Source organism: Colletes gigas, unplaced genomic scaffold, assembly GCF_013123115.1.
Source record: "Colletes gigas isolate AHSC1104 unplaced genomic scaffold, ASM1312311v1 Colletes_gigas_Sc00001, whole genome shotgun sequence".
In the NCBI taxonomy this organism is placed as follows: Eukaryota; Metazoa; Arthropoda; class Insecta; order Hymenoptera; family Colletidae; genus Colletes; species Colletes gigas.
The window spans coordinates 10,327,626-10,354,625 of record NW_025106630.1 but is presented as its reverse complement, the minus strand read 5'-3'; the positions used below and the strand labels follow the sequence as shown (position 1 = coordinate 10,354,625).

Sequence of the window (27,000 nt, the reverse complement as noted above, 5' to 3'; positions counted from 1 at the left end):
GGCTTGTGTCAGTATGTACGGAGTAACCGTTATGCAATTTCCGGAATTTCTATCCTCATTGTTTCGACGGCCGAATCCCGCGAAACACGATCGGACAAAGTTATCGTTGAGCGAACTAAAAAACTGTATTATACTCAGGCTTACTGGATAAAACGAAGAACACAATTGACGACGCAAACGAGCGAAAAGGAGAACTTAAAAGAGGAGACGAGATGGCGTTAGTTTTTTTTTCACGAAACGTTTTGCGAGTACGCTTCTCCCCCACTCTGCAGAAACCAAATAAATAATAGTTTGAAAGTGAACGAATTTATTAAAAAATGTCCGGAACATTCGCGATAATAAGGATAGCAATACCAGCTGCCCCAATGTAGTACGGTCGCGTTATATGAACCTTTGGGAACGCGGCTTACTCGTATATTCTTATTTTACTCGGTTTAATTTGACGTTAAACTCTCGTTTACCTATTATAAAAGTAGACGTTACATAGATCGGTAATCCGCGGTTGATCCAGCAACACGAGAGTGCATGTACGTGGATGAACGCGCTGCGAGGAAGAAGAGCGTTGCGTTACAGATGAATTATTTCTTTTTTTTCCCTTTTCTTGTTAACATGTATTAATTCATTAATTTATATACGTATAATAGCGTGTATATACACACACCCATACACACACATCTGTACTTTTGAAGCAGTTCGCACACGCGTACAAGCACTTTGTCCTCTGGATACGGTGTGTCGAATGATAAAAGGAAACAAAACGGTTAAGATTAAAACGAAAACGATAGGAGATTTTTTTTTACCATATACAGGGTGTCCAGATAGCGTCGTCGAATAGAATTTAATTGCAAAGACACGTGAGATAAGAAATATTCGCACATCGCACTTTGGTTCAGAACCATTTACATCCTAACGAGTTCCGATGGCAAAACTGATTACCGGATGCTCGGATCAAAATTTGTACACGCGATCGTATATAATATATATCCTCAGGACATGAAGCATCGTTCGGAAATGAGACGCGGGAGCTTGACATTACGTAGTCGAATAAATAAGCAACATATTATATCTCTGTATGTTTATAACGTTTACATTGACATACTTTGATTGTAAAGTTTTGAGCCTAACGCTAGTCAAAAACGTGTACGTGTAAAACGAATTTTTCCAACGTGGCACATCTCTTGCACAGTTCAGGATTTACATACGTAGACGACACTCTAGCTACAACGACAGTGTGTGCCTAAGTACACGAATTAAAAGTATCTCGAATGGAACGAAAAGAATCGGTAAAAAACGATATCGGTGAGGAATCTCGATCCATTAGGAAACGCACATAAAAACATGAATCCGTGGACGGTCACCCTGTACATATTTGATACATAGTTATACAATTAAAACGCTCTTCGAAATACTGTAAAATCTCACAAAATACTCTTCTTGTAAAAAGGTGCGGCTGAGACTTCTACGGGTCGGGCCGATGTGATTTAAAAATCGAGATTCGGAAGTCGAAGAAAACAATTAATTTTCAACAAAAAAAAAAAAAAGAAAAAAAAAATAGAGAAATAAAATAAAACACGGAGATCGTAATTAAATTGTCGGGGCAAGGAAAAACAGAGATTCAAAAAAAATGAGTAAAAGAAAACGTTCAACAGCAAGAACATTATCGGAGAAATCACCTAAGTCTTAGGAAAACGTTCTTAACGCTAAATCCGATAATGATTAATTTTAAACCTGCGACGAGTGTGCCGGACGAGAACAGCCGTTACTTCATAACATCGCGGCCCGAGACGTTAAAACATTCGTTCGCTCTCTTATCAACGAATTGATGCGTAATAAGAATAAAATTAACGAGGTAATCGGTAAAATTGCACGTGTTTCTCAGCAACGAACATTCATCATTTTTTCTCCGTCTCTCCCGAAAAAGTCGCCGTTCGGCACACCCTCGTCGAACCTAAATGGGAGTAGTCGAGTAACGATCGGAAAATGCCCGGGTGATTATTTTTTTCCGTCGAAAACGATTGTTGCGAGAGTAGAATGCGCGGGGGGCGTAATCAATCTGCTTGTACACCAAACGAGACATTAGTAAGCGATTCTGTGCAAAAAGAGACGTCTGGATTCTCAGTTGCGAGACAGATTTATTTCCGGTTAAACCCCCCCTAGAGACACCCGACTGCTGGCGCGACGATATTTATCCTCGAGCCCACCGCCGAGGAAGAACAAGATCGGCGCGCAGTCGTCGATATATCTAGCGCGCGCGTTTCCTTTGCGCGCGGATTCCGTCGACGCGTTTCGATTTCTGAACGGATCGTCGGTTTTCAGAGACGCGACGAGGACCACCGCGCGCCGTCGCCGTACATCGCGATACATTTATTCAGATCGGCCGCTGTACGACTCGCCTCGCGCCCTCGATCGGATCGAGGCGGAGCGTGATCGTGATTCTGATGCGAACGGATGACAGGACACGTCGGCAGGAACGAAGTCACAAGAGCTCGTATTGGCGCAAGTGCATCCGCTGAATAATGTCCCGGCAATCGTTGAACACTCGTTTGATGTTCTCCGTGTCGACGGCGCATGTGAAGTGCGGATAACAATAGTGCTTGCCGTCGCCGCTCGCTGTGCTTATACGCTGCAAAGGGAAATTTCGAACGGAACGTTAACGCGTCCCCCGTTGAACGGGCGAGAACGTCTAATCACGAGTACGACTCCACTTACGAGAAATTCATCCCTAATGAAGTACTTGGCCCTTATAACGTCAGGTGGTTCCGAGGGATCCACAACCACGCCGGGTTCGGACGGCGTCTGGTATCGCGCAAACTCTGGAAAATAGTCCTCTAATTTGTGCTTCGCTGCTTTTATTTTTTCCGCCAATAGATCCTGTTTGTTTAAAAATAAAATTACGGAAATTGTGCGGAGCCACCTACAAAGGAAACACACCAGTGATGTACCGCCCAACTTTCTCGCTTTGTTCTCGCGTGTTCCACGCCGAGATGAAAAAATGAAAAAAAAAAAAAGAAAAAAAAAAAAAAAAGACATTAGCGTTCGTACCGATTGTTCCAAATGCTTTTGAAGAGATCGAGACTCTCTCTGAGTCTGAGCTTCGTCGGATCCTCCCTGAGTACCATGTTATAACTACTGCACGCCGTTACAAATATGATTGCCGTTACGTCGTTAAAGCACTGTATCCATTTTCTCCTCTCGTCCCGCTGACCGCCGACGTCGAACATACTGTAAAAGTAATCGAAAGTTGCTTTACAATGTTCGTGTACGGAATGATAGATCGATACGATACGTTTTACGTAACATTAGACCGACGAACGATTGAAATTCTCTGATCGTACCGCGGGGAACGGGAATATCTTTTTTAATGTTTCTCGACGGTTGAATTTTGGTAACTACTGTTGCAATACGATTTTAAAAAATATAGAGGCTTCGACGTGTAATTTTTATTTTCCTCTCGTCGTTATTGTGGAATCGCAGTTTCGATCCGCAATTTATTCGCACTGGATGAAATTCCAACGGGGACCAATAAATACCGTCCCGTAAAAGACAATGTGGAGCAGAGGATCGGAGGTCCGTAGAGCGGATGCAAAAAGGGGGGAAATATAATAAAGTTGCGGAGGCGTTAACGCGGCTAACGGATTTCGCTGCGCGTGCAACGTAAGTCGGTGTTCTGTAATACACGCCGGGATGAGATGCGCGTCGCTGCTTCGCGTTATATTTACCGTCGGCCGATGTTACTGTAATACGTCGACTATATATAGTTAGACGACACTGGAGCAAAGCGATGTGGTATCGGTCGGGACTTACTGAAAGTTTACTTTGTCGACTTGAAACCGCGTTTCGAAGATACCGGACGTGAGGACTCGACACCTGAGGATGTCCTGTAACAGGTTGAAAAGAATCCCGTCAGTGAACGGCGACCAAACTCGTTATATTCAACACTATATTGTGCAATAAGTCCGTTCGCGTTTGTTTCCAAGAATATTACAAGAATATTAACACTATGATGAAGTGGTGAAAGTTTGTGATGAATAGACTGCGGATGTTTATGCATTTAATATGCAAAAATATAAGAAATACTTAAAGTAAGATACGAATTATTGTATTTAGGGGTTGAGACAGCCCTCTGCGAAGCTTCCGTTTCATTAATTCTATTAATAAAAATGTGAATTTGCATAAAGATCCGCAGTCTAGTGACGAGGTATCCACCATCGACGAGAAAGGACTTATCGCGCTAGCAGTTGGAAATAACTTAGACGATTACCTGTTCCGTGGGGGTGTAATCCGGTTGCTTAACAATGGCTACCTTATCTAGAAAACTGAAACAGAGAAAAGAACGGACGGAATAAGTACCGCGTAAAGGGAATCTATCAAGATGATTCGAGACTTTCAAGAGTTAAAACGGGTATTCCTGCTTCTTCCTCGATCCAGGAACGATATCGCGACAAGCTTGTTATGACTACTATTGGTTCGATCGTAATAGGTTATCTGTGTGTCGTCGAATTCTCGGTCCAAAACGAAAGCTGTAGAATATCTAAAGACGAGAAGCAGTGCCATCGAAAGCGTCGCGATAACACGTACGATGGAGAGCGGAAGTGGTTGGTGGAAAAGGGTGGGCCGTCGAGGGCAATGAAGGGAGAGAACTCTCCGTTCCTGGCTCCCTTGCACCCTCCGTTCTCTCTTTCTCTCTTTCTCTCATCCAAGACCCTCCCCGCCTGGTGTCTAGGGTGGATAGAGCGCACGAAGAGGGAAAATCGATCCTCGTCGGTGTCCTATCCTAACCCCAACTCCTCGCCCTCTCGGCCTCGCCGGGTATGCCTCCTCTTTGGCACCCAGTTTCCAATCCGGGTCATGGGTCACTGCCACCGCTCTGCTCGCCATCAATCGTACGTGCGGACTTGGCCTGCCCGTGTGTGTAACGGAGGCTCGTACAGGTGTGTACGTGCGAGGGCCTGCAGGGGTGGGTCTTTTCGCTTTGACAACGGCATGCAACCTTCCACAGTCGGTTGACGGCGATCGTACAGGGTGCCCCGATAGAAACAGGCCAACTTGAATATCCGCACTATTTTAAGAGGACCGAGCCCCGCGCGCTGGCTAACCAAAATTAATATTTGTTAACAGCGGCTGAAGTTTTGAGCCGAGACTGTTGAGCGAAGCGAGAGGCGGCCACGATTCGTAGGTCGCGCGGGTCTCAAGAGCAATTAGGCTCCGTTCGTTGCCCCCTCTCCAGACGAGCGGGCGCAAGTAACCCTTAAATTGGCTCCTCGAATAAATTTGAGAAACCACAAATCGACGGAATTGATTTTCGGGGCAAAGTGCTTCACACGCAACACACACACGTACGGGGCAAACAGGACACGTGTACGTGTGTGTGTGTGTGTGTGTGTGTAGGCTTGCGAGAAGGTAGGTCATGAAATTGGCGCGCTCAGACAGAAATGAGGTTATCGACCTCCGGAGAATTGAAAGAGGAAGGAGGTCGTGACCCACTGGCTACAGCAGAACGATTTTCTCGTTATCGCGGCATGTAACTCCGCCCGACCTTGGGGTCAACTGTGACAATGTTATTTCTAACGATACGAGTACGCACCACGGGAATGACGCAGGTGTCGCGTTCTCCAAAACCATCGTAACCCGCCAGGTATCCCGACAATTTCATCCAAACGATCATCTAACAGGCGTACAACAACAGCGACGGAACTTTGAACCGAAATTATATTCTAACTACAAAACATAATCTGGTGGTTGTTTTACTCATCTTTTGAATATCACGATGTTTGCTTTGACACCTAACACGGTCTCGAAAGAAAAACTGTCATGGCGTCGCCTGTATCATAAATACAGCTTACCAATTTGGAATAAAACAGCAAATCTGTTTCTAGAAACGCCCAGCTATGTATCGTAGAGCAGAAAAGAGATTTTAATTCGTTGGACAGTGATCGTCGGTCGTACGTGAAAAGTTTCGTCGAGTAAAAAGTTGAAGACATTCAGAGACGTGTCAAAGACTTCGGCGAACGACACCATTGATTTTTCACGCGTTATATTTAGACCGCCGTCGAAAGTTACTGACGACGATAAAAAAAAAAAAAAAGAAGAAAAAAATTAGCTCGTTTTTATCCGACGTTACCACGCCACGGGAAGAATATTGTTATCGACCTAAACATTCATGAACTACGTGTGCCAGCATCACTGATCCCGGCATCTATATATAGCGACACGTGTTTCCTTTTTTAAGGTGTGTCGAGGTAGTCCATCGTGTAATTGGCGCGTTACACGGCTCTAACAGCGTGCAATCCTCGTTTTTTTCTTTTCCATTTTCGTCCGAAAACGATTCGATTTCGTAACGGAGATCGACTTTCGCGGTACCCGAAATATCGATACCTTTACAATAACAGTATTATTTCGGTATCCCGATTATGCAAGCTGTCAGTTTGACGAGTCTTTCGCGCTTTGGTCACCGAATTGGACAACCGATCTTCGTTTATTTCTATTCCACTTCCTCTTCGTTACCAAGCCTATCCCGTTTTAGAATATATCGTCGAAATTATTTTCATTTCGGCGCGAGACACTGACAATATAATAGACTCGCTTAAAAATGATCTTAATGATAGCGTCTCGAGACACTGACAATATAATAGACTCGCTTAAAAATGATCTTAATGATAGCGTCTCGAGACTGTTCGCCTGAACATTATCGCACGAAATACAACCATTGTTTCGTCCAGGAAATGACTATGACCGAACCAACGATCAATGATCGCCGTTGTATCGCGATCTCTCGTTCTCGCCAAACAAATATTTATCCACCGCGCACACAATGACTCAAATTCGAGATATTTCGGGGAGCACCGTCGGGCCGCCATGTTTGTTTTATCGCGCGATACAAGAACGCTACTCGACGACTAAAACAATTGTGATTTCATTCAATATCGATCATCGATACGATAAAATTATATAAAATAAAGTGAAACGAAGATTCCATATACTGTAATTTTTATTATTACGAAACGAGTAACCAAACAGCAGGCATCATCGTTGTTTTTGGTAAAATGATGGAGGTACAGAGATGCACGAAAATTATAGCGAAAATAGAGCCACGTGACGACGATACAAGTCACGACATGGTTATACAACCAAATTGGAGCAAACGGTATCGAAAATAGCTGTAAAAATTTGTGAGCGTTAATAGATAACCTGTTGATGGCGTTATATTTAACCTAATAGCGTCCGATCGTGTTCTATAGAAAATAATAGGGTGTGTCTCGGGTTTCCGACGGATTTGTATAGAAATAATAATCCTAAATACAGAATCGAGGCCAGTTTACAGGGAACAAATTACAATGGAGACAATTTACGAATATCTGTTTCAATTCCTGGAAACGCTTAGAGGCTCGTTCGTTCTTCCTGATCCTGGTGGCGAGTATTTTCTGGCCCGGATCGCGTTAAAATCGCGTTTAACGAACGCGACTGGACGAGATTACAACCGATCTCGCGTCTCTCTGGTCAGCGCGCGAATGACACCGTTATATACGAAGCGGTGCTTCCCAAAAATACGGCGCGCTATTTTTATCGAAAGGTTCCTCTCGCTGCACATGGGGACGAGAAAGAATCGAAGGGAAAAAAAGTGAACTTTAAAAAATTCACACAAACACCGACGAGATGCAGTAACCCGGAACGTGACCGGGTTATTCTCGAATATTCTTCCAACGGCGAAAATTATTGTCGGGAGTTCGGGTCGCGATGCTCGTATGAAAACACGAAATTATTTGATCGACGAATACCAAATGTCGGATTTCCCGTGCTTTTATACACAGCGGCCCGGATGTGCGAATATAATTACATTCTCATTGCTTTTGTCACGTTGTATAACATTTTTTTTCATTTGGTTCCCATTATTGGGAGGTCCTCGTGAAAATTACCGAAAGTGCTTAAACGTATACCGAATATATTGACCAATATGAATTTAATATTCACTCGATAGTTTCTCCGGAAAAAATAGACAAAAGTAAAGTGTAGCTACGTCATACACTTGGCATCCACGACTCGAATTTATATAAATTGATTCAATTCGTCGATTTCTAACAGTCTAGACATCAATCGAACGTAATTTATTTCTGTTTCCTTTAGATTCTCTTGTCTTATTCGTTTCGACGGTTCTCGTGGAAAGCAGTCTCCAATCGTGTTGCCATCAATTCTCTTCTATCAATAAATCTGTTTGGAAACCTTGAAGAGCAGTAAAAAGTCCCTCGACAGATTATTCGACAACTCGATTTAAAAAAAATACAATAAAATCAAGATAATCGAAATAATTTGTAAATTTGTGTGTTTAAATTAAGAAGCGAGATGGTGGGTTTTCTAAAAGTAGCCGCGTGTTAAATGTTTCATGTTGAATAAAGTAATCGAAATCTCGGTAAAGGTGATAATCTATTGGTGAAATATTTGAGCGAGGAAATGCCTCCAAACTGTAAATTCAAAATTGTTTACAACATAGCTTTTTGCGTCTTTTTGCAACAATAAAGATCCTTTCCCGTTCACGAGAGCAGGAAGCTTTTGTTTAAGTTTCTTTTCGAACTCGTCAATGGATTACACTACACTTATTTATATTCTGTTTAAGTTACATATTTCAGGTCTCTATCGTTACTTCTCGATCGAGTTTACGTTTGTAAAACGAAGCGAAGCAAATTTTCACATATTTTTTATGAACACAAAAAAAGTATTAAACAACTTTTCTGTAGAGCGTTAAACAAAATAACTAAAAAACTTAGAAAACGAATTTCTGAGAAAAGTCGACAGGCAGTAAAAAGTGTCTAAATTTTTAGAAACTATCCACTAAATTAGTATTGATGGGCATATAGAAAGGTATTAAACATTTTCGTAGAGAATCAGACAAAAAAATCAAAATCGAATTTTTGAGAAAAATCGACAGGGGGTAGGTGCCTAATTTTTCGCAAAAAAAAAAAAATTTCAAATCGTCCTAAAAAAATTATTTTCTGTCACAGGGATCAATATCAATAATTTTTGGTGAAGACATGCCCCCGAAATCTCACACATTTTCGAGAAAAAAATTCGAGAAAAAAATTCGAGAAGGTGTGAAATTTTTCGGCGAAAAAAAAAATTTCAAATCGTTCTAAAAAAATTATTTTCGGTTGCGGGGGTCAATTGCAATCATTTTTGGTGAATAGAGATACCCCCGAAATCTCACGCATTTTCGAGAAAAAAATTCGAGAAGGTGCGAAATTTTTCGGCGAAAAAAAAAATTTCAAATCGTTCTAAAAAAATTATTTTCGGTTGCGGGGGTCAATTGCAATCATTTTTGGTGAATAGAGATACCCCCGAAATCTCACGCATTTTCGAGAAAAAAATTCGAGAAGGTGCGAAATTTTTCGGCGAAAAAAAAAATTTCAAATCGTTCTAAAAAAATTATTTTCAGTTGCAGGGGTCAGTAACAATCATTTTTGGTGAATGGACATATCCCCGAAATCCTACGCATTTTCGAGAAAAAAATTCGAGAAGGTGTGAAATTTTTCGCTGAAAAAAAAAATTTCCAATCGTTTTAAAAAAATTATTTTCGGTTGCGGGGGTCAATTGCAATCATTTTTGGTGAATAGAGATACCCCCGAAATCTCACGCATTTTCGAGAAAAAAATTCGAGAAGGTGTGAAATTTTTCACCAAAAAAAAAAATTTCAAATCGTTTTAAAAAAATTATTTTCGGTTGCAGGGGTCAATTGCAATCATTTTTGGTGAATGGACATACCCCCGAAATCCTACGTGCTTTCGAGAAAAAAATTCATTGCCGAAATTATAATAACTAAACTGAATAAAAAAATCTTCGATAAATCTACCTATTTGCACACTGATTCTAAGATCTTAGAATAATGTGATTAAATTATTTTTAGTTCGTTTCATCTCTCAATTAATTATGCCTTATTTGTTATTTTTACCGAGAGTTTGAAATATAAAGGTTTAATGGTTCACGATATGATGGAGTTTTATTATTTCCCCATCCTCTGCTGTAATTTGTTATGCATCTTGAACGAGCTGGTATTCGAAATATGCTGCACTTCCTCTAATATAATTTTAAACCGTACCTCATATTAAGGTTATACGGAAATATCATCGGATGGTTGCGACGAGATGATCTCATTTTATATATTCAAGCTCATCGTATTACCGTTTCACCGATCGTTGAATTCAATGGGAACAGAAATAATTGATAGCGATTGTTCGTCGAATTAAACGGAGTTTTCGTTTGTCCGCCACGTACGGAGTAATGACATCATGGCTGTTACGCTCGAAGATCGCCGGCAACGTTACCGGTGTGGCGAAATATAAAAGCCGGTTTTTCTCTAATTAAAGTGTTTGACGAATTGATAGACGGTAAACGAAGTCACATGTTCCGGTTTGTTGGCTTAGCGGATAAGTTTCGTGTTTACACTCGAGATTTACGCCCCTTTGCCCACGATCCAGTGCAACAACCTGTGCCTCGCCTATGTAATTTTCAAAGGGACACGTTTAAAGTGACCTGCTGGACCGGGGACGATCCGCGTCGGCCAGTTTTTTCTGCTGATTTATATAAATTTATCGGGTCCGTTGGCCGTTATAAAGTTACGTGTTTGAAAGGGGGAACACACCGGCGGCGAAAATATCGAACGGAATCTCGATTTTCGGGACACAGGCAGCCTCGATTCCGGTACCGCCGAATCGACGCCATTAGAAACAGCCCCGATAAATACCAACGACCCACGAAAACCTGTCTCTGAAAGATAATATCGAAACACTGGAAAAGAAAGTAAAACGAGCTCGAATACGAACGTTTGTTCATAATCGTACCGAGCTATTACGAAACACAAATTTACACGGTGCTATACACGCGAATATTACGGTTCCGAAAACAGCACGACGTTTATTCTATCGCGAAGCTTTTAACCCTCTCCCAGCGGGCTCGAGGGGTCCATTTTGATCCATGTTTATTCCAGAGTCGTGAAAGTTCTGGTTTACGTTACCGAAAATATAACACCGCCGCAGCCGTTGACTTGCTCTCTTCCGCGAGATTACTATTTTCTGTACGCGCGAAATTTAAGGAACCATCGCGGTGAAACTCGCCAAGACATTCGAGACGTACCAAGCCTCGAAACATGTTCGAATCGATTCGAACGATTCGCGTATCGCGGTGAAACTCGCTGGTCCCTGCCATTATCGTCGCGTAAACGCTATCGTTCGTGCTTCTTATCGTGATCGCGATATCAACCCCAACGGGGCAGATTAGAATAGCCATAGCTCGCGCCCGAGCACAGGAGCATCTAACGCGACCGAGCCAGGTAATAACTTTACCCTCTTATTTTTATCAAAGACCCGCGTCAACGGCTGCCCTGCTACTTTGTATCGCGTGTATTCTTGGTTACACTTAACGTTATAATAATTTCTAAGTTGTCCTCGTGCAGGATGCATCGTTATTACCGTAACGGGCATGATTTCAAGGGTGAATTCAACACGGTGAAACGAGGGAAAAAAGTTCGCATAAATACGGGACCGGTTCGACCTCGTTTCCGAGTTAGAACTGGAACGAATGGCACCGGAGCACGGCAACACGCGAATATTAAAAACGAAATTTCGAATTTCGATCAACAATTTTTGAATCTTTGCTATGCAATTGTACAACAATTTTTTACTTTAACTTTGAAACGGTAATTTTACCGTCGAGCTCGATGCAAAGGAAAACACGCGTTTGCACGTTGGCTCCTCGTCAAGGAAGCGACTTTTCCGACGCAAATACTTATTGGCGGCGGTGGTACGAAAAAATGTCACTTACTATTTGGCGCAGTCGATTAGTTGGTACTCGTTACTCCTCTCGAAACTCTGCTGAACGCCCCGGTCCTTCCAAAGGGTTTCAACGATTTCGTAGAACTCCTGGAAGCAAACGATCGCGAGTACCTGTTAGTAAATCGTTCGAACACCGCGGCAGAAGGTTTCGAGAATATCGGGACGCGCGATACTCGAATGGGAAATAAATCATCGTTTCGAGAGTCTCGTGGGTGGATGACTCGCAAGATAAGCGTACGATTTGGCGCGCACCACTGTCGCGGCTCGTTAATTATCAAAAAAAAAAACGCAAATATTTGGCTCGAACTTTGCTTCCGTGACGACGGAAATATCGAAAGGAAATTAACTTTTTTTTTTCTATGGAAAACAGCACAATTTTCTGTGTTTAATAACGATTGATTAGTCGTGAGAGAATTATAAACGAGCGGACTTTGTCGCAATTCGATTCCTACGGACGTCGATGGACAACTGGTAACGGAAATTAATTAATATCGTTGTTGCTGGCATCAAAGCGCGCCCGATCGGGTGTCCTTTGGAAACTTCCTGGAAACTATGGATTTTTGTTCGTCGAAAGGACCAGTTTCCGAGCGTTCTCGATTTCAAAGCAAATTGGACGAACTTTACGAACTTGGACGTCCCCGGTTCTTCGATCTCTCCGTTACGAGGCACGAGTTAAATGTGCGACGTGCGATCGTAAACAATAGCAAAACGTAAACACAAGGAAAATTTCATCGTTAGATTTATTTTATTCGTAATTGTTAAAGTTATATCAATAAACGTGGTTTGATAGTAATAAATGAAGATGAGCCCGTACAGCTACAGAGAAACTCACTCTACGCGTTTTTCTTTTATTACTTCAATTTGCAATAATAGAGATTCGATGAATTTCATTTGGAAAAGTTGTTCCCGATGATGGAAGATGGATTATCGTGAACAGAGTCCCAACCTTCGCACGTCCAACCGTGCAAGCTCGTCTCGCGACGGGGCTGTGGTCGAATTCGGTTCAGAATTCGCTCGAAATAAACTTCCGTATCGTCGACAAGCGGCGCCCAGATATGCAGCAAAAAGCCGAACGACCGTGACAAATTGGACACAGACTGTCGAACGACGCGAACGAAACGAGCAAAAAGGTACGTACGACCCGCCATTGTGCAGCATCCCTCTATCTGACCGCGAAGACGCGTGAAAAATCGCGCTCACCTTGTCAAAATTTAAAGGTAATTACTCTTAAAAAATAGTAACAAGTCTCCAGATATTAAGTTTTAAATAAAATTAGAAAGACAAAACGATTTCAAGGTAGATACGGCTTTAAATTCACTATGAATTGGGAAAGTGGCCGGAAAGGAGAAATATTTCAGAGTAGCCAATGGTCCGTCGAGTCCACGGGCGGTTAGTGTAGCGCTTAGAACGATGTACAAGCGATTCGATTTAATTAATTCGGATGCATCGTTCCGGACGGTTCGCGGTGCAGAGCGACGCGCAACAAACAAGGGGCAACGATAATTCGCGCACGCGGGGGCCAGGCACAAAGATACATATACGTACCCACGTAAGTACGTATGCACGCACGCACGAACGTATCGCCAACTGCCAGTGAATGACGCAAAACACACGGATTATTTTGTCGCGACGACTTTATTTCGAGACGCGGCGTATCGCTACTTCGAAACCGCTCGTTTCGCTTTCAAGCTCGCGCGAAATCTCGGATGTTCCTTTTTGGCACGCGAGAAATCCTTGCTCCACCGACGCGACCAAACTTTCTGTAATTGCCTTGACTCCTCAACGCCTTATAAATCTAATTTTTCAACGGTCAAAATATTTGCTCGTCGCTGACAACGTGTAACGAATAAATAATCATCGATCCTGTGGGGGCCGGACATTGTGCACCACTGTACCAGATAATTCATTACGACTACGGTCGGTAAACTGAGAACAGTTGTAGATAATTGGATATAGATTCCTTTGAACGAACGACGCTCGCCGATAAAGACGAACGACTGCTGGAAATTTGTCTGGCGACGCGCAACGCGAATAAAAAGACGCCGATATCGATCCATCATTCTCCCCCGTACTTTTATTTTAAAATTCGAAACACCTTCGCGCGCAGAAGTTAACACGCTCGTAAACGATCGAACATCTGGATCAACATAATCCCTGGGTCTCTGGTTCTCGAAAGAGAGAAGATCGATTATACAATAGCGGGCAAAAGTTTAACGCGATGAATTTTAATTTGAGCTTCTTGATCTGTCAAGTATAAACATTGAACTTTTGACCATCTGGATGTTACGTATATTTTTTATAATATAGAAAATTGTATTGTGCTTTTCATATTAAACGAATCGTTTCCTTTTTATTTCTATTTGATCTTGAAAAATTAATCGGTTACGGATGCTATAGCGAAGACCTCGCTCATTTCGCGCGCCACCGGGCGTCCATGTTTGCTTTCTTCATTTTGGAAAGATAAAACTCCGTCGTGTCATTGCTCCAAGTTATATAAGCGAATGTCGACGGGCTCGAGAAAGCGTCACTAATACACGACAAATCGGGAGATCTTTAAGGGATAAATCGTGCTGCCGAGTTCAGCGCACGTTTCAAAGAGGCGCGGCAGAATTGTTGCCCTGAATACAAAATGACTAAACGAGTCAAATAACGCGAGCTTTCGACCGACCGCTCGTGTCGTAATATTTTAATGGTACATACTACCTCCCCCCACTCCCGTTTCTCCTGACTAGTTTCTCCGTACGATTCATCGTACCGTGTTATGAAATTATACGATCCATACCGAAACGTTTCCATCATACGAAAGAACTTAATTTCATAAATATAAAATCTACGTTTTAATTCGTTCGAACCGGTAAATCCGACCCATTGTTCGACGGGCTGAAAATGACCACGGGATCGGTATCCTCGCAGCTATCGGCGAATGTCGCGAGTTTGGAAAAATAAAATCAATGGGAACGGTGTGTGTCGAATCTCGTGCGATTCGATGTGGAACGGCTCTAACCACACGAACAGTTTCTACTGAACCAGTTTCTCTCTTTGTGCACAACAATACAGCGAACCGTACGCGTGCATGTGCACACCGCGAGGAATGGCGCAGCACATCATAGTCAGGACCACTATATAGCGTACCAACATGTGCGATGGCTGTGTAAACATTGTAAACACTGATCGTGCCGTACAGTGACTCTCACACGAAGAAATTCTCGTTTTGCACGTTGTCATCGTAAAGTTCAGGGGAATCTCTCCGTATCGACCGCGCGACTACGATGTGCTACAGAAATACAGGTATCCCCCGTATAACACGGTAGTTAAATCCCGAAAAAGTTCCGTGTTAAACGAAACAAAGGACTTGTACGTAACGTACACCTGAAAAATATACTTTCTTTAATTCTGCCACTTTCCTATGCTTTATGTTACTTTGATTAATTGTACCTCTAATAACAAGACTAGTGTCAAATTTCTTCTTTTATAGATCCTTCTTTGTTAATTAACGTCAGATGAAACGGCCTGCATCGAACGCTGAAACACATCGAACAATTTATACCGGGTCCAGTGCATAGTGCAAACTCGTATCCACGAGAATGTTAACGCTCGCTGTAATAAGATACAGTTTTTCGGAGGATTGTTATTTTCCTCGTGGCGTTATCTGCATGACACGATGCGTATTCATTAATTATCCGTCCATGAGTCATTTCGCGCATGTACGCTTTGTGTTCGTAAACTTGTATCATCTGCTAATATTTTTCCTTCGCTCTTCGCTGTAATTATTTCCTGCTCGTATCAAAGGTTGCCCCATCCGTGAAAAATAAAAATAAGGCGAACGTACGGTTTACAGCATTGCCTGTTACGTTCAAGAGAAATGGTTATTTTCTTCGATTTAATATAACCGTGACGAAATATCACCGAGTATTTTTATATTAGTCAAGAGCTAGTTGCAATTTGATATTTCGAGAGAATTTCGTATTACTGATCCCCATATTGTACGGATTGTGGAGGTTTAAGTTAGGTTAGGAGGTTATAGGTTAGGAAGAAGCGCGCGGTTGGCGAAACGTTAAGAAGGCAGAACAGCGCGCGGAAGAAACTGGTTGGCTGACTCACCGGGGGATAATCGAAGTCCGGGGAGGACGAGACATCCAGGACATAGTCGACTTTGCTCTGGTTCCCCGAATCCTCCAAAGAGACGGGCGGCGTTAGCGTGCCCATCGCGCTGGTTATCGTCTGAAAATAATTACACAACGATCAAAGCTTTCCAAAAATATATCCCGCGGATTCTCGCGGCGAGACGCGTTTCACCGACTCGCGTAATTATTGCCCGAAACTTGTTCCCCCGTCGTCTGCGCCGCGCGTAGATAATGTCGCATTCGTAATCCACGAATGTCACGGACGGGGAAAAAATTGTCCATCATATTCACCTGACACGCGGAAGCGATCGCAAGGTTACGCACGATACGCGTATCTAAACGCGGCCTCGAACGACAAATTACCGACGATACTCGTCTCCCGGTGTAACGTCGCGAATTTACGGACGTTTACGATCGTTAAGACGGACATTTGCATGCCTCTCACGGTTAGCGATGGGATCGAGTGTACGCGCGAGCTAGTTACTCGCTCAATGTGTAATTTTTAGACTGGCTATGGTAGCGAATAAAGGTTTAAGACTACGTTCTTACTATATAATAGATCAGGGATCACGAATAACATCAAGTTTTTACACTCTCTTACCGTAACGACGCTCTCACCTAACCTCAATCTTAACGGTTCCCGCGGTAAGCTACGTATAAGGCGCCAACATTTGAATTAGTGGTAGAATGTCTTTATATTAATAATAATAATCGTAAAATTGAAAGCGAATTAAAAGAAGAAACAACATGACTAAATAATATCTACTTGGAAACCTTTTGGTTATACAATAATTATTATTTATGAGCGAAACAAGTTTTCGGTCGCTCGCAATCGTTATCGTGAACGGAAATAATTCTTCGATTACATTCGAACAACCAAACCTATTTTGGTATTATAGTTCATTTATTATAAATGTTTGGAAGAAGTTGGTAAGCTTGAAGCGCCGGTCACCAGTGACCACCGTGCCAGTCAACGTGTCAAACGCTATGTACAGACATTTTCAACAATATTTGAAATATATCTTAAAAAGAATTAAATTTGACATGAAAAAAGTAAAATAAATTTGTTCCGTATCTTCTCTAATAATAATAAAAGATGAAATCTTAGAGATTAATGTCTCGAGCATACATAACCTCGAATGCAATTTCGTCACTCTTTATTTTCGTCTTATTTTTGCCAGCGGAATCACTACCTAAAATATTTACCACCGGTAGGTAAACACGCTAAATAGAAAAGACTATATAGAATATAATTGCATACAAACAGATCTTTTGGAAAGTTAGCGAGAAGAATAGAATTCTTGCCGGACGCAATTATTCTTCGTTGAAGTTCGAAATTCCCCATCGTTAAAATCGATTGGAAATTGGACGACGCTAACTTTTTAACAAAGTTTCGCGTGCTCCGCCCTTAAAAATGTCTCCTCGTCGAGGTAAACGATGCCAAGCGTTGAAATTCATCCAAGTAAATACGTTCGCGGCGATTCAACGCCACGATTGCATTTCTAAAATCTCTGGGGACTGACCTGGGAGGGAAAATTGAATTTGCGGTGACGCACGATGAAAGACGGGGTGCCTGGCCACCCAAGAACTTTACATAAAGTGAAACGTTTGTTTTCACGAGAGCTACTCGATTCCAATGAAACGGACCGTGGGTATTGAATCGATCGATATATTCGTGAGTACGTATCGTACACGTTCACCGGCGCAGCCCGCGATGCAACACGAACCGGCGCGAAATCGACGAAGCAAAGCGGGATTTTTATCTCCTGACCGGCGAGAAGTTAAGAAGAATTTGTACCATCGCCAACCAAGTTCGAAAGAGTTTCGAGTTCACGTAGGGAGGCGCGCGTATTGATTCAGCGATAAATGGTCTCGTTCCGAGAATATCCAGCTCACGCCGATAGGCTCGCGTGTGAATTATTCAATGCGTTTCGTTGATATCGCTTCGTAGCGATATTTTCGGCGAACGATGAACGCGATTCCATAGATTATGAGTCCCCGTCGCGTTTTAACGATGCTGACCGCCGCGACAGCGACCAACGTCTCCACCAGACGCGAGAAACACGAACTAATAGGGTTTTCCGAAAAGACCGATGGGAACTTTCAATTGTCACAGCGGCCATATTTGCTTTTCACTCGTTCGAGTCACGCGACGTTCACAAATCATCGTAAAGAGATACAAAGTTGCTCAACGCGTTGAAACAATTAGAATTTATTATCAAAATTATTCGTTTCGACAAAAAAAAGATGAAGCCCGCTAACTGGCGGAAGCAATTCGATGTTATTTTCCACGATAAATTTCGTAACAATCTCGAACCTATATTTGGGGATCATTGTCTCGCTGCAAGACGTATTGTCTGGTATATTAATATCGCGGTGGTCCCATAAATGTCCGATGGGGTTTAAATCTCTAAAATAACTCGTGGAGCTAATGCTATTTTCTGAAACGATCTCGCTACCCTGCTTTGTTACATTCAATAATTAGGTTATGCTCCTTAACCTCTTCAGGGACGATTTTTTTTTTATAATCTAGTGAAAATTTTGGTCTATTTATTATTGACAGTAACTATAATTATGAAAAACTATACGTCCACATATGTGGCCAAGGGCGTGAAGAGGTTAATAAGTCTCCCTCGAATGCGATATTTTTCAAATCCACCCCTGTTGGTTCGTCGATCGTGAGTAACGGAAAACACAAACAACGACGCGCGGAAAAATCGTCGGCCCGCGAATTTTAAAAAGACGGGACGAATCGCGCGAATAAATATCCGTGAATGATTCTTACCAGTATCGCGTCTCTGATGTTTTTCTTGATGTCCTCGATCTTTTGCCGCTTTTCCCTGCGCAACAGAGAGAAAAAAAGTGTGAGAAAGGAACCGGGTGCCGGGTTTGTTCGTCGTTCGAGCGAATCGTTTATCCACGGCCACCGGAAACGCTTAATACGGGATGCGAGAAAACGGAAGATTCGATCGCGTTTAATTAACTGTCGCAGACGACAGGCCCGCGCGATCTATATGCGCGCATTGTCGTTATTAGCGGTTCTCGAGTCATTCGGGTAATTTTAGAACTTACGGCATCACGCCAGTTTTAGGTATACCGATTTCGTCGGGTTTGGAGACACTGGAAGTTTCGCAAATAATCGCGATCGATGCTGCTCTCGTACGTGCTCGCACAGGGCACGAACGGTGGAAACGGCGAGTTTGCGTTCGCGAGCGCCCGTGGCGTCTCGTGTTTTATGGTGATACCCGTGCCAGACTTCTGTCGTCGTTCGAAAAGACGTTGGGTTAGGTTACTTTGTGCCGCGTCGCGTACAGACGTATCGTAGATTATAAAACGACGACAGACCCGGCCTAACACCAGGTTCGCCCATTTTTATCGCCTACGTTATTCCAGTCAGGTTTTTTCGCAGACAAAACGATGCCGTGCACTATTTATTCGCTGTAACGCGCACGCGGCACTTGGAAATTCATCGTCCCGTTCCCTAACCCAACCGTGTCTCTCCTACTTTCGGTTTCGACTGTTCGTCATCGTTTTATCGCCAACGCTTTGTTTTTAATTTGGAAAACGAATAAATCCATTGCCTCGAATTTGTATTCAATTATATTACACGGACAATTATCGATTAATCGGTTATAGCAATGGGAGCGAGGCAATGGTAAAAGGGGTTTAAACGGTCCGATTGAATTAATAATTTCCACGGTCCACGGTCCGTAATGCGTTAAAGAATCGCGAGCAGCGACGCGCGGCCGATCAAATATGCTGTTCGGAATAATTGCAGGATCATCTGCGCGAATAGAATCGTCAACATGCTGTACGAGTTAGACGTTCGATAAAAATAGGACTGCGTTAATTTCGAAGACCAATAAACACAAGCCAACTTAGTATCTTCGCTGTTTCGAACGTCGCGTTAAACCTGATAGAGATACAGTAAAACCTCGATACTTGCACGCGAGCCTCGTTCGTTGCATTCTGCCGGCCAGTGGAAGGGTTAGTCGCTTAGCAACAAGTGTCGTATCTTACGTTTGAGGTAAATACAAATCTCTAGCAAGAGTTCGACTATTACAGGATAGGTCAAGCATGAGATATACACGGTGGGAATATAAGTAGTAAAATGTCGAGATTCTACTGTATTTGGTTTCGACGAGACGCATTGCAAGGAGAAACAAAGACCAGTCACGGATTAAAGAAATGTAATCAGAGTTCAGCTAATTGTATTTCAATATGCAATTTCATTACGCCGCCATTGAATTATATAATTCAATCTTTTCATCTAATTAAATTGCTGATTATTCTAACGATCATTGTAATTGAAATAAAGTGTAATTAAAATATAAGGTAATTCAATTATAGCCGTCAGATACGCTTTAATATTTTTACTGGTTCTCAACCTGTGCGTTGCGAAGGTTACTTCTAGTTGCAATTATTTTTACAGAAAATTTCGCAGAGACTTTCAACGCTTATTTATTTTGCTACGCGAAAGGAGGGAGTATTTAAAAAATATTAAAAGCCCTTCCGTGTTCGTTATTTTAATTGTTTGCCACGATGATTCTTTAATATTATTTTGTTGAATTTTTGTATGAACTTTATAGCAATAAATATTCTACTATCTATTCTAAATTTTGTATCGATCTTATAGTGGCATTCTTTAATTTTTATGAGCGACAAAATATACTTTATCGAACAGAGGTAACTCGGTACAAATGCAGCTCCACGTTAAATGCTCGCAGCTCGTTGCGTCACCATGTTTGGCGGTATTGCGTGGCGTAAACAGAAAGATAAACTTAGTTAGCTCGGAGCTTGATTTATTTCCACCTAAATGTAACATAAATAATACCGTGTCGAAAATCGTGGAATCTTTAAACCGTCGTTTCTATAAAACCACTAAGAATGGGTATAAAATACGAGTACTACTATTCAAAACAGCGAAGATATTAAAGCGGTCTGTATCTAAACCGCGCTGTATAGTTAATTGTTCACCTTTCGATTTACCTGGTCGAAATTATCGAAAATCGAAGTTGTTTCGCGGGACAAGCCACGATTGCCACTGTCCCGATCAAATATACATTAACCGCGATACGTATACGAAGATTACAAATGGATCGTGAAAAAGACACGAGACAACGTGAGTTATTCTCGGTGGCCGCCTTGTTTATATTTTACGCGCGACCGGGGTAGAATGGCAATCGAAAATCAAACGAAACGGATACGGTTACCGCCGGCCGTGCAAAATGCAAAAGCGTTACGAAGTTAGAGGGCAGGGGGGAGGGGGAGGGGAGGAGGAGGATCTAAAAATACCGAGATCCTACCGGTATGTTTCCATAGTAAACAAGCGAAATCTGAATCGAGCCCGTCGGACACGTAATGCTTCTTAGAATCGAGCGGCCAAGAAGAACGATCGGGTTCAAGCTCGACGATACAAACAATTCGCCGTGCATCTTTGCCGGGGAAATAAAAAAAAATTCCACCGATACGCGCGATGATCTTGACGGAGCGAGATGGAATGAAAAAAAAAAAAACAAGGTACTGTAAAGGAAAAAGAAATCACCGCAAAACGTAGTAACGAGGCGTGTTTTAGGCCCGTTATCAGCACCGGTGGCAGACAGAATTTACGACACACGCGAAGCGGGCCGAGCCGTCTGTTTGCACGTCGTTTCCGTCCTATCTGCTTGTTCCTGATTTTCCACGTATAGGTGTACCGAATATCCTTACGCGATAACGACGCCGCGTCTCGCGTCTTCCGCGGATCTTTTTCGCGCTCGCGCGTACTCGAAAAATTACGAACGAACGCGATCGAACGTTTCGGTTACCTTGGAGCCATTTATCCTCGCCGCGCGAAGACGCGTTCGGTTCGAATTCCCGCGGGTGTCGGGACACCGCTAAATCAATTTATCCATTCGGAGGTGTCTCGTAAAACCTCGTACTCGTGGTTATGTTTTATCGACTATTTGGAATCGTACGTGTGCAACGTTACAATTAACCAGCGCAATACTCGAAACGGTGAAGTACGAAACAGCGATCCAAGAGCGCTAAGATTTCTGATCTTATAGATCTATTCAGATCTTTAAGAAAATGAAAATAATTATACGAAAGGTTTAAAATTGTTACGACTTTGTAACTTCAACGTGATATTGATATTTAGGTCGACCATATTAAATCCGCCATTTTGAATATTGAAATTCTCTGATGCATCATAGGCGACCTGATAAACCAGCTTCAAGTTTTCTCGCCTAAATTCTCCTCGACTCCGCCGAGTTATGAAACGATTCGATACGATTTTAGAATAAAAAAATTAGCATGTAATTAAAAATGTTTAAAATGTGTATCGAGATGTTTCGGGGGAATATATTCGCGCGGAGGTTTAATTCCGGAACAAAACATGTTTTTCGTCTAATTTGACTCCGCTGCAAGGCCGCGAGCTTTATTTACAGTTGCGGAGACAGTACTATACTGTTCGCAAGAAAAGAAACTGTACTTGATTTGTCACGGGAATACTTCGTGACTCGGCGTTTGGCTATATTCAGGGACATCGAGTTGTTGCACCGACGTTCGCACCTCGTCGGATCGAATTGCGAGACTAGCGAGTCAGATACGGACGCAATTCCCTGAAATATATTTAAACGTTACATTTAAAACGACGAAACTCACGCTTCGCTGAAGCCATTAACGTGCAGTATCCTCATCTGTTTGACGATCGTGCTTTTCCCGGATTCTCCCGCTCCTGAAACACAAAGAACGATATTTTATTTTTTTTTTTTTTAAAGGAAAACGTGTTACGCAATCGTGCTCGTTTAATGGGTTTGAAACGAAGGACTACGGGAGCCCGGATCAACAAGTTAAACGACAGTCGTTTACTTCAAAGGATTCATCGGTTCGTTAAGAATCGTTTCGACGTATACTATCGACGCGCGACGGGCACATCAAGAGTTTGTCCGTTCCGTCCGAGGGAAATCGAACGAAAATAGTTATCCGTGGGCGCGGAGCGAACGGTTCCAATATTTTTTATTTTTTTTTACACGCGATCCCTCCTCGATCGGATCCGGAAGGTTCCTCGACGAACGCGCCGCGAGCAGAGTATTTTCGTTTTTGTTTCCGTTCCTCAAAAGGGATCGTAATTGCACACGACGGGGAAACAATACAGGCAACAGCTGTTGCTTCGTTGGCTGTAGGCTACGAGTCGGATACGCAATACACACAACGCGCGCGTCCACGGTCGAATTAGAACGACGACCTACATAAACGGAAGAATAGGAAGGTAATGGCTAGGTGTTGGGTTAAGTATCGCGATAAGTGGACGGTGTGCGTGCCCGTGTGTGCGAGACGAGGGCGCACGCGCGCACCACGTCGGTCGCCGCCGACGCCGCCGCCGCCGCTCTGTGAAAAAGACCGACTGTTGGGAGAAGGAGAAGAAGGAGACGAGGAGAGTGCACGAAAAGGGTACAACACGACGAGAGCGACCGCTCTCGCTGGATATTCGTGGGTGCCGCTGGCTCATACGATAATCGATAAAATTGAATTACGCGCTGCTGAGCATCGCGATAATGTTCGTGTGGCCTGTCCTCGCCAAAATTCCAGATCGAAGTTGACTCTGTCACCCGGTGTTCGTTGTTGGATATCCCCCCCCCCTCGGCACGTGCATACATATTTACGATTTAAAAAGTGTTGTCAGAGGACAGCACAGGTCGGCGAATTTAACCGGTTCGCGACACGCTCGAGGTTTACCGAACGGTTTGCAAACTTTGTGCAGTCGCCTTTATTGCCAAAAAATCAGCAACAAACACGATCGACCGAATCTGTAGGTAAACCTCCACGTGTATGGTTCATTGTCTAACCTAGCCTACGCGATCTACGAAACGAATCAAAGCACAATTCGAAAAAAGATAATTCCTATTAAAAATCTGCTTTTTTTTTGGAAAATAATTTGCAAGCTGGGATGTAGCAAAATGTACCAAATTATAGGGGAAGCAAGGTTCGCGCAAGAAAATTCAGTTTCAAATTTCCAATTTGCCTTTTCGACATATCCTGTATACGATTCTGGTATTAATGTTGGGTAACGCGTACTGGAAACAAAATAGTGATCGAAATCCGAACGTTTACATTGCAAATAATAATATTAACTATATCGACGAAACTATAATGAGAATTAATTCAAACGCCGATGCATGGGCAATACCCTTTTCGTACAGTGGCTTTGCTCAAAGATGAGGCGATATCGTTCGCTCTTCAAAGCGAGTGTGTTCACAGTATATGTATATCGTTCGATCTCAAAGAGCTCCTTTTTTTAATCAAGCATCGCATAAAATGAAGCGATATTAAATTCATCCCAATACCGCGTTATCGTTACCTGGCATTCTTCCCGTACACGAACGTCACAAGATAAAATGTTCACTCTCTTTTAGAAGAAACAGAATGGCCCGAATCGATGTACACAATGCACATTGTATATCGATTCATAAAGCTAACCGTAATTTACTTTGATGAATAATTACAGCTTTTCTGCATCACATTATACATAAGCGACTGTCAAAACGCATTCGACAGCGTGCGATACGATAGTGTTCAAGGTCGTACGAGGTCAAAAATTCATACACGAAACGAATATCTTATGGAAATCGAAAGCGCGGTTAACCAACAAACTAATATCCCAGAGCTCCGTTCAAACCTTGTTTAATCAGAATTAACGATCACCTTTATTAATTAAAAATCCCCCCGTAAAGAACACACGTTGTTCGAAAGTTCGTTTCCTTCTATCTCGTTCATACGCTGTTCATTTACGAGACAAACGCCGGGCGATAATAATGCGAACCCCCCGCAGGGGTCAGTACATGTTGCATCGTGGAACGGAGAGATTATCGACGGGGGGGGAAAAAATGTAAAGCGCTTTCGCAATCACTTACCGAGCAAAAGGAGCCTGTGAGTGGCCCGGTAAACTTGCTTGTCCTTTTGCAATTGCCTGGTAATGGCATCCGAGCGCCTCTTCTGGTTCTTGCTGTCATCCTGGCTGGCCTTGCTGCTCTGGCTGCCGAAACACCCCATGACACACCACGAGAGAGACACGCGCGGCTCGCCCTCTTCGCTCTTCCCTTCCACTTCTGTTGGTTCTCTGTTGTTCTTGCTTCAAAGAAATATCACCACTGATACTCCTCCCCCGAGCCCGAACAGCTCGCGGTTACGAGCACTACCGGCGCGCGTTGTTTATCTCGCGTGCGAATGCGACGTTCGATATAAGTAACACCCTCTCTCTCCCGCGGTTCGCGGAGATTCACTCCGTTTCCACGTTTACCTGCTTCGAGGTTCGTTCCTTCGTTCCGGCCGGCTGTCTGTCACTCGATACTTAATCTATCACCGTCGCGCTTACACTCGAGCTTCGTCCTTCTATCGACGTCTCCCTCTCTCTTTCCCTCTCCCTCTCTCTTTCTCACTTTTCCACCCGCCGCCTATCGTTACGGTGATCGGTCTCGTCTCGCGACCTTATAGTCTTTAGTTTTCTTCGTTTCTCCTTTGTTCTGCCGTCTTTCTCCTATCTCCCGTTTTCATACACCAACTACGTACACGTATATCTTGGACTCTGGTTTCGCACCTCACACGTTCACTTCACGGCTTCTTTCACTGCCCGCGAAACCATAGCTACATACACACTGTGTGTCGCGACGGTGCTGCTGGTCCAACGTTGACTTCGTGTTGTACCGTGTTGAAGTACGAGGTACAGAGATACGAGTAAGATGTTATTTCTTTCAGCGTAGACGTACAGCGTCTAATTTTCTAGTACTGACGTTTTACGTTTGCACAATGACACCTGGAGCACCGATCGACGAATTGATCCGCTCGTAGGAAGAACACGGGCCAGTTACGTATCGGACGTAAGCACGACTAGACGGCCGATACACGATGAGAAAATACCAGCGATATATCGGGGCAACGAAACCACTTCCGAATCTTCCGTTTAACACTGGGCGAGAACCGGCCGCGACACACTCGCGGCAGATTGCGATAGAGGGAGTACACACGAGGTACGACGAGCGACTCGAGAGAGTGGGAGCAAGACCGGGACTGGGATAATAGGTTGACGTGCACTGTCGTCCGATGCGCCTCCTGTGATGGCCCGTGAACACGAGACACACGCGAAATCGTTTCAGGAGGAAGGGACTCGCGACGCGTGTACGCGACAGCTCTGCCTCGCCTTGCCTCCCAGCCCCCTACCTTTCGAACAGAACAACGAGAAGTTAAAATAGATTGGCTCCGGTGCGTTGCTTGGCTCGTTGTTGTTCGAATGAAACGAAAAGGCTCGCAGAATCGACAGCACCTCGTAAATAGGGAAAATGATAGTGCGTGGCTGACCAGTTTGCTCGCTTTTCTATAGCTCTCGCGATTTCTGCCGATACTATTCCGGTGATCTTGTTCGTGCAACTTGGAACCGCGAGGAGAATCCTCCACGATCCGTTCCTAGTTTTTCTTCTTTCTCTGATTTTCGTTCCTCGACTCGATTTTTCGAGGGCTCGTCCGGGTTCCCCCTCCCCGCTGCTCGCTAGTCTCTCTACCCCTCTCCGCGAGCTTCTCGTCGACGACCACGGCACAACCACCACTCGGGGAACCCAACCGTGTGCCCTCTCTTCGCACACACCCTCGAGTGGTCTTGTTTTTTCACTCTCCACACCTCGCTTTCACCGAATTCGCTCGCTCTCCTCACTCAACAATCCCCGAGAAAATTCGCGGCCGAAACATCCGAGACGAGGTACTCCCTGCAGCCAACATGTCGTCTGCTAGGCCCATCAGCGCGGCGGACCACCGCGCTTCGGATGGATCAGGTTCGTAACTTGTGTTTCGGGCACCCTGTCCTTCACTCGCCGTTCTTCTCGCACTTCTGTCGAGAAAAAAATCGACTCGCGTGCACGACTATGTCCCGTGTTCGATTCTTCGTCCGTAATTTTTCGACAGTTTTGTATCAGGGACAACAATCTGTCGCGTTGAATGTTAATGCATCGACTGTTGCGCTGTCACGATAGTCGATAGAACTAAACCATTCTATGTGTACGTACGCGTTATGTAGCTTGCACACACGAGCA

At 43.5% G+C, this 27,000-nt stretch overlaps 1 protein-coding gene across 3 annotated transcripts; it reads right to left on the bottom strand.

The window, feature by feature from the left end:
* Positions 1-1,600: 1,600 nt before the first annotated feature.
* On the bottom strand, positions 1,601-26,900 carry LOC122395728 (guanine nucleotide-binding protein G(s) subunit alpha). 3 transcript variants are annotated; one of them, XM_043393553.1, is made up of 10 exons: positions 24,835-26,900; positions 22,586-22,658; positions 18,726-18,780; positions 15,918-16,037; positions 11,806-11,903; positions 4,262-4,316; positions 3,805-3,878; positions 3,043-3,222; positions 2,710-2,914; positions 1,601-2,623 (listed from the first exon to the last, which is right to left on the bottom strand). In XM_043393553.1, exons 1-10 carry the CDS (start codon positions 24,971-24,973, stop codon positions 2,477-2,479), a joined length of 1,146 nt encoding a protein of 381 aa, XP_043249488.1. In that variant the 5' UTR covers positions 24,974-26,900; the 3' UTR covers positions 1,601-2,476. The 3 variants fall into 3 exon arrangements, with proteins under 3 accessions (XP_043249488.1, XP_043249495.1, XP_043249505.1); XM_043393560.1 differs by lacking the exon at positions 24,835-26,900 and adding an exon at positions 23,173-23,435; XM_043393570.1 differs by lacking the exon at positions 1,601-2,623 and having other exon boundaries at positions 2,717-2,871.
* Between the last annotated feature and the right edge of the window lie 100 nt (positions 26,901-27,000).